We start from the raw sequence: 22,368 nt of genomic DNA, 5'->3' as shown, positions 1-22,368 counted from the left end.
GGTTTATTTTATGCAATTAACAGATTTACCACTTTTATTTGGATGGAAGCAGGGATGAGCTTCCATATGGGGGGACAGATAGGGGGAGATTTATCAAGACCGGCACTGGAACCGTCTTGATATCCCCTGTACTGCTGGAGGATGCACTTAATATATGACTAGGTGGATGCCTAGTAGGCACATTCTCTAGCAGCCCGTGCGCCTAAACAGAAATCTGGCGTAAATTAATATAAATTTGTAACATTCTCTTTCGGAAAAGTGGCGAGGGTGGCATAAAAAATGCCATTTGCGACTGTTTAAAAAAAAAGTTGTGTTAAAAAGCACACAGTTTGCAACTTTTCAACGCCACTTTTCCGGCGCGAAATAAATAATAAATCTCCCCCCGTGTTTGCTGTCAGGCTTGTACATTTCGCCTACAAGACATATACATGTGGGAGAATTTGCAGGAAGAAAATCAAATCTCATTTGAATTCCCTTGGCCGCCTCGGTAATTCTTCACCAGTAGAGGAGTGGGACTATCTTCTGGATGGCTGAGAACTGCCTGAATTGTTGTGTTCTTCGGCTGTGATGTAGGGATGGGTCTTGGCCGCTTCCCTGAATTCTGTTTTTGATAAGTGAGCTTCAGCAGTAGAACATCTGCTGGGAACCATGCAGGCAGATACTGGGTGAGGTCACGCCGTTTTCCACTGAGTTTCCTCTTTCTGTTTGTCGCTATTGAGTGCATGTGACCCTGTGGCATTTAGGAACAGCCTAGTTCCCTGAGGAACTGCTGAACCGCTCTCTGTTTTTATCTCTCTCCACACAAAGGCTCCATGACGCTGAAAAAGGAAACAAATCTGACATTAGCCAGAGGAACACAGGCAGAAAGAAAGTGCAGCTGTGGACTGAGCTGAAATCCGGGCCAAACATATGGCTCTCCTGGACATCAGCCTGGGGTTTAAGACCTGGTGGTGATAGCATGATGACCTGTCAGTGAAGCCCTCCTACCCATATTACCATGACACCTAGGAGGGACATCTGAAGCTACAAAATGTAGAAGAGCCTTAGGACCAGTTAATAAGATGACCTCTGAGAAACGTAAACCGGGCTGTTATGTTAGATACTACTTGAGTTCATGTTATTTTAGTTTCATGTTTTCCTTGGCCTTAAGGCTCCTGTATAATAAAAATATTACTATTTTCAAGATGAATGAAAGTCTACCCTGCGTGTAGTTACTCCAGTGTTTGCTCACTGTCCACATTCCACCATTACAAATAGAAAACTAGGAATGTACTAATGTTGCCAGCGGGACATTTTTTTCTTTGCGGGAAAAGTGTTTCTACATTTCTACAAACCATTACTGTTCTGGCTCGATGCATAATATCATTACGTAAGCGAAGTAAACCAAGAGCACAGTACACATGTACTCTAAAGAGGCCAATGTTTTGGTGGGAGTTCGTAGCGATTGCACATCCCCTCAACTCTCACTACTCAACATCTACCAAGTGTCTACCACTGGGCAAATAATTGGCGCTCTTCTTCATGCTAACCCAATGCCTTAGGCTCTTTTCACACTGTATCTAACGCGTATGTTTAACATATGCGCCAGGAAAGCTCCCTTAACGGAAACCTCAGGTCCCTATTGTACCTATAGGGTGTTCTTTTGGCTTCCTTCGAGAGGATATCCTTCCAAGATATCCAATGTCCGTTAAATGTATGCGCCCAAGATTTCCACTGCATAAAAAGGCAGCACCTGAGGACTGCAGCAGGAATATAGGAGGAATGAGTATGAATAGACATAACCATTGGGTCTAGGACTTTGGTAGGCATAGTTGGAATTTTGATTGACAGTTTGTCACACAATTTTAATGCATTCCTAACCAAAAAATGTTAACTTCTCAACAGTCCCATCTGTCGCCACTACTAGACTGTAAAAGAGAGGTGTGCACTTCAGTTTAAATAAAATCGGAGTCTCTGTGTAATTTTAGGAATGTTGGGTGGAACTGGGGAGCTTAAAGGGGTTGCTCACCTTTATTTTTTTTATTTTTTGCAAACCCATCTCCTGGCTGGACCTGCAAAAGGGAAGCATACTTACCTGCTCTCTGCTGCTGGGTCATGGCTCCCTGGCCTCGGCTGTCTCATTTAGGTCCCTCTCTTTAAACATTGCATTGACGCCGCTGCAGCAGCGACCTGATCCCCTTGCATCACATGACCAATTGACATGACGCAAGGAGACCAATCAGGCTTGGTGCAGGTGTCACATGCTTCCTGTCCGCTCAGTATTTAAACAGGCAACTTCTAGCCACAGTTGCCTGTGACTGGTCTTCTCACCTCACACGCTTAGTTCCACTTTCATTTTGGACAACTGGATTGCTGACATTCTGCCTGTTTGTGACTCTGTCTCTGACTGTTCCTGAATACCTCCTGGTATTTGCCCTTTTCTAGTATTGTACTACACTTTGGTAACACTCTGGTTTAACGTTGCCCTCTAGTTTTTTTTTTACCTCCCTTGCTTTACTCTGTTTTGGTATGCTGCCTCTGCCTTTGTTGTCTTCTATAGGTTCTGTCTCAGTTTGTCTTTTATTTCCTTTTAGGTCCACTTCACATACCGATAGCAGGGACCATCATCAAGTTGGGGCCACCATTTAGGGCAGATCATCAAAGTAGGTAGGGACAATGGTATGGTTGAAGACTAGGAGGTGCTCCGGTCCCTACCCATCGTGACACGAGGGAGCCGGGACCCAGCACCGGGAGCAGGTAAGTATGTTTCCCCCTTTGCAGGTCTAGCCCTGAGGAGGGGGGGTTTCCAAGAAAAAACCCAAAAGGAGTCCTACCCCTTTAAATACAGTATCTTGCAGTTTGAGAGTCAAATGAACTATGAAACTAATAGTGAAAAATATAGTGATAAATACAATTGGACATGGCTTGTACTAATTATAGTGCTTACAGCTTTGTTTTATGTCATTTTGAACCCTCTGGTAAAAATCATCTTGGCATAAGTAAAACAGTAAAACAGTCAGCCCCATTACGTTTTACGTGAGCTCATTCACTCAGAACATACGCAGCTTTATGTGAAGGCTTCTACTGGTGATCTCAACAAGAGACCAATGTATCCTGTTGTAAATCCTACGTCTACACCTTACTCCCACTGTGTATGAAGGGGCCTTAATTTCGGGTCCTGCAGGCTTTACACTATGTATATACTATAAACCTTCTCATTAATAAAGAAAGGAAAGCACATGACTGATTTACTGTAATGGACCTAGGGGGCTTAGGATGCTTGGATAAATCGAGAAGAAATCTGTATTTTCTTACCTTCCCTCGAATTGGTTCATTGGGTGTTAATCTTGAATCGCATTGATGCAAAAAGGAAATCTCTTCCTGTAATAGTTTTGGCAGCCGATTCCTCCCCCTGGGAGATGCTATAGGAACTAAGAACGAGTACATGCGTTAATGGCATAGGAAATGCATGTTTTTCGGATACATTTAGGAGTCATTGGAAATAATTTAGTAGTAAATGAAGAAGCAAAAAGTTTCTAAATAACACCATTGCCCATAAAGACGTTCATATTAACACAGTATGAGAGGTGATGCAGAGAAAATGACAAATTAGTCTCGGATCCTTGAATCATAGAGCAGATAGCCTGGGTGTGTCCTCTCCCAAGCCACAAGTGACATCCACTACAGGCGCCCAAATGGATTGTCACTTTACCAAACCTATTTTATAGTGCAATTCATGAAGATACAGCTTGTGGTGTCTGTACCATGAACAGATATTGTCGGTTATTTAGTGATAAGCCATCAAAAATGACTTCAGATCCCCAGGCCATGGAAAGGGGCCACTGAGGTATATATCACAGAGAAAACCTTCCAGCTCTAAGATGAGAAGCAGAAAGTTTTGGACACATGGTAGAGATGTCAACTACTCAGTTATGTACCACACACATACAGCAACTGTACCCGCTATACACAGGACCTCTCCTGACATGTCTGTTTTATTAACTACTTGCATTCCCCATCTAATAGCAGTTCCGGAGCATCTATTCTTATGACTCTATGGTGTACTATTCCTTTATAATTCCTGCTAGAAGTTATGAACGAATTGCTAGCAGTTTGCAATGAAGGTCCAGATCGGCGTTATCAGTTGGGGGTGTGTCCCTGAACAGTCTACACTATCCAATCACTGAAGCCGACGTCAGACTGTGCAGGGACACAACCTTAACTGGTAACACCCATCTGGACCTTCATTGCAAACTGCTAACAATGAATTCATAATTTCTAACATGACTAATGAAGGAATGGCACATCACAGAATTCTTAATTTATGGGTAATGCAAGTAGCTGCTAAAACAGACATGACGGGAGAGGTGTTGGCAGGATCTGTAGCCCTTATCTCTACTTTCCTAAGGCCCCTTTCACACGGGCGAGTATTCCGCGCGGATGGGATGCGTGAGTTGACCCATTCATTTCTATGGGGCTGTGCACACGAGCAGTGATTTTTACGCATCACTTGTGCGTTGCGTGAAAATCGCAGCATGCTCCTCTTTGCGCGTTTTTCACGTAACGCAGGCTCCATAGAAATAAATGGGGTTGCGTGAAAATCGCAAGATCCGCAAGCAAGTGCGGATGCGGTGCGATTTTCACGCACGGTTGCTAGGTGACGATCGGGATGGGGACCCGATCATTATTATTTCCCCTTATAACATGGTTATAAGGGAAAATAATAGCATTCTGAATACAGAATGCTTAGTAAAATAGGGCTGGAGGGGTTAAAAAAATAAAAATTTAACTCACCTTAATCCACTTGTTCGCGCAGCCGGCATTTCTTCTGTCTTTAACTGTGAGCAATAGGACCTTTGATGATGTCACTACGCTCATCACAAGATCCATCACCATGGTGATGGATCATGTGACGGACCATGTGATGAACGCAGTGACGTCATCAAAGGTCCTATTGCTCACAGTTAAAGACAGAAGAGATGCGGGCTGCGCGAACAAGTGGATTAAGGTGAGTTAATTATTTTATTTTTTATTTTTTAACCCCTCTAGCGCTATTTTACTATGCATTCTGTATTCAGAATGCTATTATTTTCCCTTAACCATGTTATAAGGGGAAATAATACAATCTACACTACAACTAACCCAAACCTGAACTTCTGTAAAGAAGTTCAGGTCTGGGTACCACAGTCGGTTTTTTATCACGCGCGTGCAAAACACATTGCACCCGCGCGATAAAAACTGAACATCGGAACGCAATCGCAGTCAAAACTGACTGCAATTGCGTTCCTACTCGCGCGGGTTTGCCGCAATGCACCGGGACGCATCCAGACCTAATCCGGACACGCCCGTGTGAAAGAGGCCTAACAGCTCATAAACTCTCATTATAGCTGAATTTGTACAAGTTTCATAAGAATAAAACTAAAATGGGTTGTCTCACTTCAGTAAATGGCATTTATCATGTAGAGAAAGTTAATACAAACCACTTACTAACGTATTGTGATTATCCATATTGCTTCCTTCGCTGGCGGGATTCTTTTTTCCATCAGATTATACACTACTCGTTTCCATGATTACAGCCATGCTTGCACACTGTAGGAAAAAACACTAGCCTATGTGCGGTCCCGCCGTCTAGGCCATTTTAGAGGCCGGCATTTTTTCTTATAGTGTGCAAGCACGACCACCACTGCTGGACTGCATGGTGGTCGTAACCATGGAAACAAGCAGTGAATAATGTGATAGAAAAATGAATCCAGCCAGCAAAGGAGACAATATGGATAATAACAATATATTAGGAAGTGGCTTGTATTAACGTTCTTTACATAATACATGCCACTTGCTGAGCTGAGACAACACCTTTAAATAAGTGTTTATGAGCTGTCGGGTATTCAGAAACAAGGGCTACAGACTGAGTCGTGAGAACAGCTCTCTTGTGGATTCACTAAAAAGTGAGGCGCAACAATCTGCAGATGCACTGAAAGTGAAAGCTGCAGAGGAAAAACCGTTGAACAATGTTAATAAATTGAAAAAATGTTTTTTTTAGCTCAAAATGAAGTAGCATGTGTCATCTCCCTGAAAACTTTTGCAGTCCCGTTACAGGATATAAGTGCGATTTCTGTTTCAAAATGATTATTCTATTGACTTACAATAACTAACATTTTCCTGCTGCAGCAAAAACAGTAAAAAAAAAAAACATGGTGGGAAACCACTTTTAAAGGGGTTCTCCGGGATTCACATATTGATGACCTATCGTCAGGATACGTCATCAGTACAAAGAGGCCGTGATGCTCCGTGAGCGGTTAGGCTTCTTCCTAGGCCATGTGATGTCACGTTCATCGTTCACACGGCCTAGGTAAGGGGTGCACATCCTTGTCTGGTTGGGGGCCACATTGTCAGACTGAACCAATTCCGAGGGCCAAAAATAAAACTTAAAGGGGTATTACCAACTGAAATATTGCATTTATCACATAGTGAACATACAGTATATACCATAAATGTCTAGTTACACTTCCAAGACTCCCATCTAATGAGGGAACACCTGAAAGATACATGTGAGCAACCACAAGACATAGACATACATGTCTGCTGCCAGATGGTGTTGAGGGTCGCATGTGGCCCACGGGCCGTAGGTTGTGCATCCCTGGCCTAAGGCCTGCTCAGTCCCATTCAAGTGAATAGGGCTGAGCTGCAATATCAAGCACAGCAGCTATACAATGTACGGCGCTGTGCTTGGTAGACTGCATGGAACTCAAAGAGCTAATCGTCAGGGGTGCCAAGAGTCAAACCCCTGCCGATTTCATATTGAAGACCCATCCTGAGGATAGGTCAATATGTAAATAGCAGAGAACCCCTTTAACCGCAGGGTATGAATAGGGACATAGGAAGTGAGCTTGCAGTATCTTTTAAGTTTTATTGAAAACGTACAGACCTTTGAGATGCAAGCATGAAATGCAGTTCCATAATTACATATACAATGCATTCATTTAAGGCTACATGCACACGAACGTATTTTGTCCGTTCAGTTGTTTTTTTTGCGGATAGGATGCAGACCCATTCATTTCAATGGGTCCGCAAAAAAATGGATGTCATCCATTTTTTTTTTGCTGATCCGCAATTTGTGGACCGCAAAACACATACGGTCGTGTGCATGTTAGCCTAAAATCAGGAGGAACTCTGTGTGCCGCCACATCATGCTCTGTTTGGTGCCGTAGGTGGGAGATATTTTTTCCTAGAGCTTTTAAAGAAGAACACCTCAGTACACACAGCATGGGATGGAGCATGTCATGACAGAAAAAAAAGCCTTGGAATGTCTCTGTATGTAATTGGTGGGGATAGGGAGGAATAGTCAGGTGCCATCCACCACTATGGTCGCCTTAGTATGTTTCCGTACAAAATGAAGCCGTAATACGTCCACGTGCATTTTATCTGCAGTATGTGGTTTTCTTAAAAGACAAAGGATGATGAATCCTAATCATTTCAATTAGCCAAAGTGCATTAGTATGAAGCCACCATTTCTGGATAGGTCATCAGTATCTGATTGGTGGGGGTCCAAAACCCAGGACCCCTGCAGATCAGCCATATGAGAAGGTACTGGCGCTCACAGTAGCGCCACAGCCTTCTCATAGCTTAGCCTAGCCAGGGATAGGCAACCTGCGGCACTCCAGCTGCTGTGAAACTACAACGCCCAGCATACATACTTGCTCTGCTCTTCCTTGAACTCTCATAAAAATAAATGGAGCATGCTGGGAATTGTAGTTTCACAACAGATGTAGTGACGCAGGTTGCCCACCCCTGGCCTAGGCCATGTGATGTCACGTTCATTGGTCACATGGCCTACACGCAGCTCAGCTCCACAGAAGTAGGTAGGTCTGAGCTGTGATACCAAGCATAGCCATTATACAATGTACAGACCTCCACCGATCAGACACTGATGACCTATCCAGAGGGCAGGTCATCAGTATAAAGCCTTATTCACACAGTCAGTGTTCGGTCAGTGATTTCCATCAGTTACTTTGAGCCAAAACCAGGTGCGGCTCCAAACACAGAACAGGAGCAGATCTTTCCCTTATACCTTATGTCTGTGGAGGCTCCAATCCTGGTTTTGGCCCAAAATCACTGATTATTATTATTTATTATTAAAGCGCCATTCATTCCATAGCGCTGTACATATGAGTAGAGGTATACATACATAATACAGACAATTGCACTAATCATAAACAAGACGAGTTACAAACTGGTACAGAAGGAGAGAGGGCCCTGCCCGTGAGGGCTTACAATCTACATGGTATGGGAGAAGGACACAGTAGGTGCAGGTGAAGTTGGTCATGGCAGTATGGAGGCAGCAGGGTCACTGGTTGTAGGCTTGTCTGAAGAGGTGGGTTTTCAGGTTTCTTTTGAAGGATTCCACTGTAGGTGAGAGTCTGATATGTTGGGGTAGCGAGTTCCAGAGTATGGGGGATGCACGGGAGAAATCTTGGAGGCGATTGTGGGAAGAGGTGATAAGAGGAGAGAAGGAGGTCTTGTGAGGATCGGAGAGTGCGTGTGGGGATGTATCGGGAAAGTAGCTCAGAGATGTAGGGAGGGGACAGGTTATGGACGGCCTTGTATGTATTTGTTAGTACTTTGAAGTGAATTCGCTGGGCATTGGGGAGCCAGTGAAGGGATTGGCAGAGGGGAGAGGCAGAGGAGTAAATCAGAGGTGAATTAGTCAGGAAGCAGAGTTGAGGATAAATTGGAGGGGTGCGAGAGTGCTAGATGGAAGGCCACAGAGGAGAGTGTTGCAGTAGTCTAGGCGGGAGATAATGAGGGCATGTACAAGCATTTTCGCAGATTCAAAGTTAAGGAAAGCGCGGATGCGGGAGATGTTTTTGAGTTGGAGGCGGCAGGTGGTGGAAAGGGCTTGGATGTGCGGTCGGAAGGAAAGAGCAGAATCCAAGGTCACTCCAAGGCAGCGGACTTGGTTGACCAGGGATAGTGTGCAGCTATTGATCGTGATAGATAGGTCTGTTGGGGGGGTTGAGCAAGATGGGGGAAATATGATGAATTCTGTTTTATCCATGTTAAGTTTTAGAAAGCAAAAGGCGAAGAAGTATGATATAGAACAGGGGTACTCAACTGGCGGACCGCGGTCCAAATACGGACCGCGGCCGCCAGTTGTCCGGACCCCGGCCATCCTTCAGAGCGCTCCTCCAATCAATTCAGTTCAGAGTGATCCGATCCGTTTGAACCGGCTCAGCTCAGTCCCAGCACACAGCAATGCTGACAGAGACGCTCACCTCACGCTGGCAGCAGGAGCCTGAGGGAGGGACTCGGGAGGAGCGTAATATGATCTTAGAGTGGAAGCTGCTTCTGCCAGCCCCTCCCCTCCCCGCCCACCAACCAATCACCGACCAGAGCTGAGGGGGCGAGGCCAGCACAGCACACTAGCAGCTCTGACTCAGTCCTCGGAGTAGTGCAGGGTCAGGGAGTCTAAATGAATGGAATGAGTCACAAGAATCTAAAGATCCGACTCAGTCAGTGACTCATTCGATTCATTGAGCTAAAAGAGCCGCGAGTCGGACTGTAGAACAGGTGACACTGAGGCTGTCGGCTCTTGTTGCAGCAGTGATAAGATTAAGGGACAGGAGCAGAGATAAGAGAAGGGACAGATGACACAGTTCAGCACATAGTTTTCCCTGTGCATTCACATTTCACTTCACTTGGTTCGTTGTACTACTGTCAGTGTCAGACTGTTGTCACTGTGGGGAACAATGCACAACAGACAACAATTCACATTGCACACCACAGTGACAGCTTCCTCCTGTCCAACGTCAGCCTCAGCTTCCCTTTACTATAAAAAAATCACTCTTCCTGACTCACTCAATACTAATCAGAGACGAGTTCAACTTCAGAGAGCTGAAGAGCCGACTCACTGCAGTGTCACTGACTGAGTCAGCAGCTGCGCATGCGCCCCGGCACCTAGAGTCTTCAGTTCACTTGCGAGTCAGCTCAGCAGTCTGACTCGCCAAGTGAACCGAAGATCCGAATGAGCTGATTCAAATGAACCGATTCACCTAAAAGATCCGAACTTCCCATCACTATCTCCTGCACACTGTGCCGTGCAGGAGGAGGAGCTTACCGACGCACTTCCTCCTGTCCCAGAGCGCAGTGAGACAGGCCGGCTCCCTCCACATATAGCGCTCCTCCTCCTGCACACTCTGGTACGTGCAGGAGGAGGAGCTTACCGACGCACTTCCTCCTGTCCCAGAGCGCAGTGAGACAGGCCGGCTCCCTCCACATATAGCGCTCCTCCTCCTGCACACTCTGGTACGTGCAAGAGGCGGAGCTTACCGGCAAACTTCCTCCTTCCCAGGGGCGCAGTGAGAGACGGCTCCCTCCACATGCAGGCACCAGCGCTTTCTCCCTCCGTGCGCTCACAGGTCCCTCCTCCCCTGCAGCAGCGGCAGCACATAAGGGAGCTTCAAGCTCCAAAGGACACTTACGTGCTGCTGGAGAGGGGAGGGACATCACCACTGCCACCAATGAAATAAATGTCACATTTGGAAAGTAAGGGGTGCGTGGAGAGGGCTACAGAGAGGCGGGAACACGTCACTGACTCCAGTGTCATGTTCCCATCTCCCCTGGGCCATCTTCTTTAGGTAACCTGATTAAATAAAGTGATTAAGCCCCATCAAACCATGATAGTTTTGTTCCGCATCCAATTCCCATTATTGGGGCATTGGATGCGGACCCCTTAGTTTCAATGGAGCGGAAAAAGATGCAGACAGCACACAGTGTGCTGTCTGCATCTCTTGGGGCCCCATTGTAATTAAGGGGCCGCATCCAATCCCCCAATAATGGGAATTGGATGCGGAACAAAACTATCATATGTCTGCTCTGTGGCTTGGGTTGCCACCCGGCCAGTAGTTCACCAGCAAGGCTGGTATTTTAGTTCCCTTGCCGGTGCCAGAATTTTCCTGTAAGGACTGTTAGGGTACTTTCACACTTGCGGCAGGACGGATCCGACAGGCTGTTCACCCTGTCAGATCCGTCCTGCCGCTATTTCGCCGGACTGCCGCTCCCCATTGACTATAGCGGGAGTGGAGCTACGGCGCAGCATGGCAGTGCACGGCGTGAGGCCGCCAGACGAAAAAGTCGGACATGTAGTACTTTTAGTCTGGCGGCCTCTCACCGTGCTGCGCCGTAACTCTGCCCCCATCCCCATTATAGTCGATGGGCACAGAGCAGCGGCACGGCGAAGTAGTGGCAAGATGGATCTGACAGGGTGAGCAGCCTGTTGGATCCGTCCTTCTGCAAGTGTGAAAGTACCCTTACTAATAAGCGCTTCCATCATGGAACGCCCATTAGTACAGCCGTTACCTCCACCGCAACTTGTGCTAGTAAAAAAATTAATAAAATTACGGTACCTCCACCTCCATTTGCTCACGCTGTGGAGAGCACTCCCTGCTGACTAGAGGCTCAAGACAGGACCTACAAGACGTCATCAAGTTGGAGCACCGGTCCTGAGCGCGCAGTCAGCAGCGAATGTTCACCGCAGCCAGGTGAATGCAAATTTTTTTTTATTTTTTTGCAAAAGCAGAGAAGGGGGGCACTAATGGGGGCATTACTCTTACTGGGGGCACTAATGGGGATATTATTCTTACTGGGGGCATTATTCTTACTGGGGCACTAATGTGGCCATTACTAATTCTGGGACTTACCCGGGGCGCTCCACTATAACGTCAGAGCGCCCCACGCGCATGGATCACATGATCGCATGGCATCTTTACTGTTGGCGTTCAGCTCGGACCTTCACCTGACTGCAGACCCAGGTATGTGGACCTATAATAAAACTAGTTGAGTACCCCTGATATAGAAGATAGACATTGTGAGATTCTTGATAGTAAGGTGGTAATGTCTGGACCAGAGAGGTAGATTTGTGTGTTGTCAGCATTAGAGTGCTACTAAAAGCCATGGGACTCTATGAGCTGTCCCAGGCCAAAAGTGTAGATAGAGAAGAGCAGGGGTCCTAGGACAGAGCCTTGCGGGACACAAACAGAGAGGGAACAAAACGAGGAGGAGGTGCGGGAGTGGGAGAGGCTAAACGTCTGGTCTGTGAGGTATGATGTGATCCAGAGGAGGGCCAGGTCAGTGATGCCAAGAGATGAGAGAGTTTGCAACAGAAGGGAGTGGTCAACAGTGTTGAAGGCAGAGGACAGGTCAAGGAGAAGGAGGACAGAGTATTGTTTCTCGGTTTTGGCTGTTAGTAGGTCATTGGTGACTTTGGCAAGGGCAGTCTCAGTCGAGTGGTGGGGTCGGAAGCCAGATTGTAGGCAGTCAAAGAGGGAGCAGGAGGAGAGGTGAGAGGACAGTTCTGAATGGACATGTTGTTCAAGTAGCTTTGAGGCATACGGAAGAAGTGATATCGGGCGATAACTGGTCAAAGCAGATGCGTCAAGTGAAGGCTTTTTGAGGATGGGTGTAATGGTAGCATGTTTAAAAGCAGAGGGGAAGACACAAGAGGTTAGTGATAGGTTGAAGAGATGAGTTAAGGCTGGGATAAACACTGTGGTGAGGTTAGGGATGAGGTGGGATGGGATTGGGTCAAGTGCACAGGTGGTCAGATGAGATCTGGAGAGTAGAGTGGACAGTTTTTTTTCTGTAATGGTGGAGAAGCGGGTTTTGTGTAGAGGGTCCGTGGGGACTGTGTACTGAAGCTTTCTCTGATGTTGACTATCTTTTGTTTGAAGTATTTGGCAAAGTCCTCAGCTGAGATGAGAGGAGAGGGTGGTGGAAATCACTGACCAAACACTGACGTGTGAATGAGGCATAAAAGTCTCGGAAAACCCCCTAGGAAAGAGATTGTCCAGGATTCGCAAAACATGGGTGCTTTCTTCTAAAAACAGCTTCACCCCTGTCCACAGGTTGGGTCTGGTTTTGCAACTCAACCCCATTCACTTCAGTGGAGCTGAGCTGCATTTGCAGAAACAAGCTATGGGCAGATGGCTATGGGTGCTGTTCCAGAAATAAATCAACTGGCTGTTCCAATTATGTAAAACCCCCTTAATTTTCAGTCACTAGAAGAGGTTGAATCCATGTGCCCAAAAAAGTAACAGCCTGGATCGTAATGAGTGATAGTAATAGAGCACCTTCGCATTCGGTCAAAGAGCAGCGATAAAAACCAGATTAAAGGCACACAGCATCTAAAATCCAATGTATAAAAAATACACAGAATTGTAATACGAGAGAAATAAAATCTCTCCATTTTGAAAGTACGTTATTTTGCCCAATAAAAAGACACCCACGTATCAGATGTCAAATGAGATTAAGTTTGGAAAGCAGATTTTTTATCCCTTCTGCTTGGTTCCTGCTGTTTTAACCCTTTAAGGGCTGCTGAGAACTGCCTGGATTCATAAATTAGAGGTGAGCCTTCCTCTAAGGCACCTAAAAGGTTAATGTGGGAAGCAGGGATTTTTACCCAACAGCTGCTCATATCAGGAGACTGAGAACACGCCATGGAAGGAATCGTAGAGATACTTGGTTTTCGAGCAAGGTTTTTTAGTCACCAGGTGCATTTTATATATAGAACTCTCAAATATAATATATATATATATATCTATTAGCAGAAGGACCCGGGTATATTTCATCTATTTCATTAAAAGATAGACAGTATCCACTATAACAGTGACATCTACAGTAACGCAGCCTGCTGTGACCTCCACAGCGGCCTGCTTCCTTAACAGAGACCTCCAAAGCGCCCTCCCCTTTAACAGTGACCACTACAGCAGCCCGCCCCTTTAACAGTGACCTCCACAGCATGCCGCCCCCTTAACAGTGACCTCCACAGCAGCCCGCCCCTTTAACAGTGACCTCCACAGCAGCCCGCCCCTTTAACAGTGACCTCCACAGTACCTTAACAGTGATTTCCACAACACCCCATCCCCTGTGGCCTCTACAGCAATCTGCCCCTTAATACTGACCTCCATAGCGGACCGTCCCCTTAACTGTGACCTCCACAGCAGCCTGCCCCTAGGGTGGCCAGAGGTCTGGTTTTAGCCCGGCTTTCGGACTCCCTGTCCTCCGTTCGGCGCAGGGCCTGGATGGATACAGGGATGTCCTTTCGAACAGGTCACTCTCAGACAGCAGCACGGTGCTGTCTGAGCGTGAGCTGCAGGGAGAAAGTCACCCTCCCTCCCACCCTTGCAGCTGACAGAAGTTGACTTTTACCTTCATTTTTTCAATCCCTGCGGAGTGGTAGGGGGCGTGGCCTAACCGGGTCAGGGGCATGGCTTAGCGGGACCTGGGGGTGGGATTTTTAAGTCCGTGTTGTGAGGGTGGCCTGAATGGCCACCCTACCTGCCCCCTTAACTGTGACCTCCACAGCACTCCGCTCCCTAAACAGTGTCCTCCACAGAGCCCTGCCCCTTTAAAGCTGACCTACAGCAATGAAGAAAAATGGCTGGGTTGTTATGGAAACCTGGTGTAAAACTGTGTGTATGTGGAGACTAAGGGCCTGCGAGCTTCTATTGGCTAATACAGGTCATGTGACCAGGCTTCTATTGATTAGTGCATTTTTTGAGAATATCTCAGGAACGGTACGTACTAGAGAGCTGAGACCTGGTCTAAAACCTTCCCGGACACCTGATGTACCTGTGTGCCAAATTCTGTGATTGTAAATGCGACGGTGAGCATTCCTTTAGCGGACATGCATACACACACACACACATATATAAAATATATATATTGCATATACAATACATAGATCATCCTCCATTCTGAGGTCTGCGCGGCCACGTAACATGGGCGGGGGCGTTTGTGTAATGTGCGGCTGATATGTTTCCCATGCTTCTGGTAAAATACAACTAAAGTGATTATCGATCAGCTCCAAATCATTATAATAAATAGATCATTCATACAATGAGTTATCACAGAAACATGGCACTGCGGCTCGGATGCGGACCAAAACAGCGGTCGTGTGCATGAGGCCTTAGTGTGACAATATTACAAGTTATAGTTACTAGATTACTGGAGAAAGGACTCTGATCCAGGGATTTATTCTGATTGCCAGATTCGGAGTCAGGAAGGATTTTTTGTCCCAAAGATGAGGAGGGATGGTGTTTTTGATGCCGTTTTTTGAATTGGGTTGAAAGGTACTGAGAAATATAAAGGAAAGATTTATACTTCTCCTTCCACTTCTGGCTGTGGCTCAAAAAACTATGTGTGACAGCAGTCGAACGCTGCTTCTCCTCTGGTTAAATTAGCACGGTAATACTGGATGAACATGATGGACATATGTGTTTTTTCAGCCTATGTTACTATGTTATGTTATTAAAAAAATAAGGGAAAACAGATTGAAAACAGGTCAAATGGAGTAAAAGGTTTAATCTATTTAACTCCATTTGCTTTAGGGTCCATTTAGACATCCGTAAGTGTTTTGCGGTCCGCAAGTTGCAGATCCACAAAACATGGATACCATCCCGCGTCCGTTCCTCACTTTGCAGACCGCACATGGCCGGCCCTATGATAGAAATGCCTATTCTTGTCCACAACTGCGGGTAAGAATAGGACATGCAAAACGGAAGTACGGGGCCGCAAAACGGAAGTACGGATGCGGACAGCACACGGTGTGCTGTTTGCATATTTTGCAACCCCATTGGAATGAATAGGTCCGCACCCGTTCCGCAAAATTGTGGAACGATGCAGACCCAAAACTACGGACATGTGAATGGACCCTTACCTAAAGAGTTTGTCCAAAGAAAGATATTTGGCACCTTTGTAAACCAGCTCCTGGATCGGCATACTTTTGTAACAGCATGTAATTAAAAACTTTGTATAGCTACTGAGCTATTCAATAAAATGTATCTGTGTAGCGCCACCTGCTGTTTGTTTTTTTCTTATTTTATCTGTCCACCTCGCTGAGGTGGACGCACATGTTCACTTCTATCCTTCAAATGCCTACTGAGCTGTGATAGGAAGACAGCTGCAGCGAAAAGGACATCCCATGAGCTGCAGCAAAAAGGAAACACCCCTGAGCTGCCATTTAGATATAAATCTAGTAGAGCAATTGGAACAATGAATGGGGAGATCTCTGGATCCATGTGAGGTACAGGGCTGGTTCTAGCTTTGTTAGAAAGGTATTGTCATGTACTATATGATGTCTGATTTCCATTTTTTACATTAATCATGGGATAACCCCATTTAATCAATGGATCCACTGAGGGATATGTTCAAATACTAAGGCAGATTTACTAATCCTGTAGATGGCGTAAGCTTAGACCTGCCCCAGATTTATCACAGGGGCCCAGACTGGTTAATAAAGCAGCACGACTAGTCACTTTTGTATACAGCTATATAAATTATTGGTTGGCTTACTGAGACTGAATTTTACACCAAAATTGCACCACTTTTTAGACAGATTCTAGGTGCAATTCGGGTATTTAAATGTATCGGAGATGCAGCTTACCTATTCCATGTACACGGGATTTGTGTGGGTTGCAGTCATGTCGCGTTTGAGGACTAGAATAAGTCATGCGGCTGAAGTCACTTCTTTGTGTAGTCATCAGATCGTAAGCAGGTTTGAGAATTTTGACATTTTCTTCATGGCTCGGCCACCACTCCGCCTTCAGTAAGATGAGTAGAGAAAGTAAATGGAGAAATATGGCTGCTTTAACGTATACTACCTGCCGTGGTGCAGCGACCGATGCAGTGCGGTGACCCCTTCACTAATTTCCCCTACAGGGTGACATCTTGGTCCCCGGGCTGTGCACAGAACTGCAACCTGCCCCTTTCACTTGAATGGATCTGTGCTGCAGTTCCTCTGTAAATCAGGGTGCAGCTGGGCAGGAAAGAAAATGTGAATGGGCCGCAGTGGTGGACGTCTAGTGACATAATATCTTTAGGATTGTAACACAGGGGGTGTGGACGCACTGTGCCACTGAATGGATTTGACTTGAGGCTACTGCTGGGGACATTGTCCAGGTGGTCCCTTGTTATTCACCCTTTTACCAGGGATCTAGACTTTGCTGCAGTGGCCTCCAGAGTGCTACCTCTAGGAGTAGTCTCTGTACAGAGGCTGCTGATCCAGGCAGGCCAAGAGACACTGATGTGTGACATCAAGGTGACAGACAGGAGTGTGGTCAGAGTGCAAGCTGAGTTAAAGACAGGCAGAATTTGTGCAATACGGTAAAACAGGCAATAGGTCAGGGCACATCGCAGAGAGTCATCAGGCAGAGGTCAGGCACGGAAGATCAGATGATACAATTGTAGCACACCTTTGCTAGGAACTAGACAAACTATGAACCTTACTGCTCAGCACCTTCTAATAGGAAAGGTGCCATATATACCCCAGCGAATGCTGTCAAAGGCTGGGGAATGTTTAGCTCATGCACACTCCGGGGGCCGGGGAGAGATTGCATGCTCTATGGGACCACGCCAAACAGGAGCAGGAAGAAGGGAAAGCCACGAGCAGCACAGACCACAACACAGGCGGGAGGGTGAGTACCCTGGCGGCCATGACTACTGGCAGAGGAGAGATGCCGGTAGGACATGAACTGTCCGCATTACAGGTATAGTCTATTGCTGGCCTTTCTTCTTGCTCTGTAGATCTCAAGATTCAACTGATCTTCTCCTAATATGGTGAATGGTAACCTGGTAAAGTGGTCATAGCAGGACCACTCCGATAGGATAGCCAGGGTTCTGTTTGACATCATTGGAATTACGCCCATATAAGCTTTGATAAAAACACCATGAAAGGCCATGAGATGTGATTATCTGCCTCACTTTCCCCTGTGTTTAGAGGAGAAAAGCCAAAATCATTATTGATGTTTATTTTGCTACAGGAACTAAATGTGAGAATGGAACAATGCGGCAACAAAACTCTGCTCAACTTAAAGGGGACCTGTCGCCTCTCCGGATGGGACTATGTTAGCAGCTCAACTTAAAGGGGACCTGTCGCCTCTCCGGATGGGACTATGTTAGCAGCTCAACTTAAAGGGGACCTGTCGCCTCTCCGGATGGGACTATGTTAGCAGCTCAACTTAAAGGGGACCTGTCGCCTCTCCGGATGGGACTATGTTAGCAGCTCAACTTAAAGGGGACCTGTCGCCTCTCCGGATGGGACTATGTTAGCAGCTCAACTTAAAGGGGACCTGTCGCCTCTCCGGATGGGACTATGTTAGCAGCTCAACTTAAAGGGGACCTGTCGCCTTTCCGGATGGGACTATGTTAGCAGCTCAACTTAAAGGGGACCTGTCGCCTCTCCGGATGGGACTATGTTAGCAGCTCAACTTAAAGGGGACCTGTCGCCTCTCCGGATGGGACTATGTTAGCAGCTCAACTTAAAGGGGACCTGTCGCCTCTCCGGATGGGACTATGTTAGCAGCTCAACTTAAAGGGGACCTGTTGCCTCTCCGGATGGGACTATGTTAGCAGCTCAACTTAAAGGGGACCTGTCGCCTCTCCGGATGGGACTATGTTAGCAGCTCAACTTAAAGGGGACCTGTCGCCTCTCCGGATGGGACTATGTTAGCAGCTCAACTTAAAGGGGACTTGTCGCCTTTCCGGATGGGACTATGTTAGCAGCTCAACTTAAAGGGGACCTGTCGCCTCTCCGGATGGGACTATGTTAGCAGCTCAACTTAAAGGGGACCTGTCGCCTCTCCGGATGGGACTATGTTAGCAGCTCAACTTAAAGGGGACCTGTCGCCTCTCCGGATGGGACTATGTTAGCAGCTCAACTTAAAGGGGACCTGTCGCCTCTCCGGATGGGACTATGTTAGCAGCTCAACTTAAAGGGGACCTGTCGCCTTTCCGGATGGGACTATGTTAGCAGCTCAACTTAAAGGGGACCTGTCGCCTCTCCGGATGGGACTATGTTAGCAGCTCAACTTAAAGGGGACCTGTCGCCTCTCCGGATGGGACTATGTTAGCAGCTCAACTTAAAGGGGACCTGTCGCCTCTCCGGATGGGACTATGTTAGCAGCTCAACTTAAAGGGGACCTGTCGCCTCTCCGGATGGGACTATGTTAGCAGCTCAACTTAAAGGGGACCTGTCGCCTCTCCGGATGGGACTATGTTAGCAGCTCAACTTAAAGGGGACCTGTCGCCTCTCCGGATGGGACTATGTTAGCAGCTCAACTTAAAGGGGACCTGTCGCCTCTCCGGATGGGACTATGTTAGCAGCTCAACTTAAAGGGGACCTGTCGCCTCTGCGGATGGGACTATGTTAGCAAATACTTGTGTTCCCCAAGACTTAAAGGGAACGACCTATAGTTTAACTCAAGTTTTTATGTTTAACATTTTGTTTAGAATTTTTGATGATTTTTTTTTTTACATTTTCCCTATGAATATTTACAGTGTATCTAAACCTTCAAATAAACTTTATTAAAACCTGTTCTAAATGTAATGAAAATAAATGTTTTAAGATACTTTATTTAATATTGATTTCTATTTTAGTTTTTCTAGTGAAATAGGTACCCGAAGTTTAGATGTCTATAGCGCTTTGGAATCTGTACACCGCTAACATGCGTTCACTTTGGGGGCCTCCTTCTAGAGAGGTGCACCTATCCTAACCATGTGCCACCAATGTTTGAGATGGGCCGACTCCTTAAAGGGGTTATCCAAGACATATAATGCCCCCCATACGCCCGGGCCCCTCACAGAGATTGTACTTACCTTGCTCCCTGATGCTGGCACAGCCGCCACTGCATCTCCCCGTCGCACGGATGGAAACGCGATGGGAACGAGCCTCCCTAGCGTCACCCGCCATGCTAGGGAGGGACTCGTCCCCGTTGCTCCCTGCTATTGGCTGCCCATCCGTGCAACGGGGCGATGCAGTGGATCCGAAGCCACGTGGGTGCGGAGGAGCGAGGTAAGTACAGCCTCTGTGAGGGGCCTGGGCATTTGGGGGGCATTATAGGTCTTGGATAACCCCTTTAATGGATGAGATTGTGGTCATTGGCAGTAATGTTCTCAGCAGTAAGTGGCACTTACCTGCTTGTGTTTGGTGTTTGAGGTAAACATGTAGGTCACAGGCTCATTAAGAAACCTGACGTTGTCTCGGATGAACCTGGCATGGTAAGGGTGGGGCATGTTGTTTCGATTTGGTGACCTTGGATGCGGTGGAGGATGATCAGGCTTCTTGAACAGAACAGGTGGGAAGATTTTACTTTGGTCCAAACCGACGTCATATAAATGTTCATTAAATATTCTGGAAGTATTTGGCCTGGTGACAAGAACAATGGAGAGGGGTCAGTAATGAGGCAGGAGTCATAGACGCAGCATTCATCACGCAATGAAAAAATGGATTCATCTCGAAATTCCCAGTTTTCCTTCTATTCCAGAAACCCGTGCACTCCAGCGTTACTCATCCTGGGCTTCCTTGTTCATGCAGTGCATGCAGAACTACATCATCATTTGTTAAAAGTACATAGAAAATAGGTAGGTGACACGACTGTAGGTGCCATAATGGCTGCCCTGAGTCACTCCTCACACTAGTGGTCCCCAACTGGTGGCCTGAGACATGCAGCTTGTGACCCCTGCTGTGTGGCTCGCCATAGGAGCCCTGACCGTACGGACTGGCGATTTACAACCACTGAACAGTCACGATTTGGATGGAATATCAGGTTTTCACATTCATATTTTTCTTCTTTCTATAACGTCTGGCTTCCTTTTTGCGCTGAATGTGGCCGGCGAGGAATCGCATGTGAATATAATAACTCGGGCTGGGCGTGGGGGCACTCTGTGTGGCAATGTCAGTGGGGGCACTATGCTACTGATTGTGGGGTGCACTCTGGCTCTGTTTATGGGGCACATTTAGGGGAGCATTTTTGCTTTGTTTATGGGGGCACGGTGACTCCATTTATAGGGTCACTGATTATGAACTCTGGCTGTTATTATGGGGGGACTGCAGCTCTTTATATGGGGCTCTCTGGCGCTCTTTATGGGGTCTGTGACTCTCTGTGCGGACACTCTGGCTATCATTATGCGGATACTCTGGCTATTGTTATGGAGGCACTGTGGTTGTCATTTTGGGGGCACTGCCTATCATTATGGGAATTCTCTGGCTGTCATTATGGGGGTCCTGTACCTCTTTATGAGGCTCTCTGGCTCTGTTTATGGGGGCGTTGACTCTCTATGGGGGCACTCTGACCATCATTGTGGGAACCCTCTGGCTGTCATTATTGGGGGGGACTGCACCTCTTTATATGGGGCTCTCTGGCTCTGTCTATGGGGGCTGTGACTCTATGGGGGCACTCTGGAATTATCAGGTAAGCTGCAGCTCTTTATATGGGGGCTCTCTGGCTCTGTGACTCTCTATGGGGCACTCTGGCTATTGTTATGGAGGCACTCTGGCTGTCATTATTGGGGGGGGGGTGGCGGCTCCTCTTTATATGGGGGCTCTCTAGCTCTGTTTATGGGGGCTGTGACTCTCTATGGAGGCACTCTGGCTGTCATTATTGGGGGGGGCGGCTCCTCTTTATATGGGGGCTCTCTGGCTCTGTTTATGGGGGCTGTGACTCTATGGGGGCACTCTGGAATTATCAGGTAAGCTGCAGCTCTTTATATGGGGGCTCTCTGGCTCTGTGACTCTCTATGGGGCACTCTGGCTATTGTTATGGAGGCACTCTGGCTGTCATTATTGGGGGGGCGGCTCCTCTTTATATGGGGGCTCTCTGGCTCTGTTTATGGGGGCTGTGACTCTCTATGGGGCACTCTGGCTATTGTTATGGAGGCACTATGGTTGTCATTATGGGAGGCTGCTCCTCTTTATATGGGGGCTCTCTGGCTCTGTTTATGGGGGCCTTGACTCTCTGTGGGGGCACTCTGGCAGGTTTAATGGGGGCTTGACTGGAATCTTGGGGCACAGTCATTTCTGAAGGTGGGGTACTATGTTCCAGCCGGGGGCCACCGCTTGCTTTGCGCCCCTGGAGCCCGTACACTCGGGGATTCACATCAGATGACATCTCCCTGACAATGGAAAGTTACTTTTTATTTCGCTCAAAAGCCCAAATCAGCGGAGTCTCCATAGTAACCGGCTGTGATGGCGGCACACGGGACTTACGAGACGCGATCTTGTACCTTCTTCTTCCTCGCCATGTATATCTCCATAGTCTGGTACATGGCGCCGCAGCTGCACGGTCCGCTCTCCCGGGAAATCACAGCCTACCTCGGGTACAGGATCGCGTTCTTGTCGCCTAGCAACCACAACACGCGCATGCGCAAACTCCACTCCTTGTGTCAGGGGACTGAGAGCAAGTGAATTGTGCTGTGTGTATTGTGCCTCAGAAAGTGAACTGGGCGTCACTGGTATAGCCGGTGATATACAGGATGTGTGTGTGTATATATATATATATATATATATATATATATACTGTGATTTATATTACTGGGCGTCGCTGGTGTACTGGTATAGCC

General features: G+C 47.1%; 1 protein-coding gene across 1 annotated transcript; it reads right to left on the bottom strand.

Annotated features, from left to right (window-relative positions):
• Positions 1-22: 22 nt before the first annotated feature.
• C4H2orf73 (chromosome 4 C2orf73 homolog) lies at positions 23-22,138 on the bottom strand. Its single transcript, XM_040429743.1, is given in 7 exon segments — positions 23-629; positions 631-710; positions 713-818; positions 3,295-3,410; positions 16,418-16,574; positions 19,945-20,176; positions 22,016-22,138. Coding segments are annotated over 7 exon segments (864 nt in total). The 5' UTR covers positions 22,075-22,138; the 3' UTR covers positions 23-515.
• Between the last annotated feature and the right edge of the window lie 230 nt (positions 22,139-22,368).

Source organism: Bufo bufo, chromosome 4, assembly GCF_905171765.1.
Source record: "Bufo bufo chromosome 4, aBufBuf1.1, whole genome shotgun sequence".
Lineage (NCBI taxonomy): Eukaryota > Metazoa > Chordata > Amphibia > Anura > Bufonidae > Bufo > Bufo bufo.
This window is presented reverse-complemented; position numbering and strand designations above follow the sequence as displayed.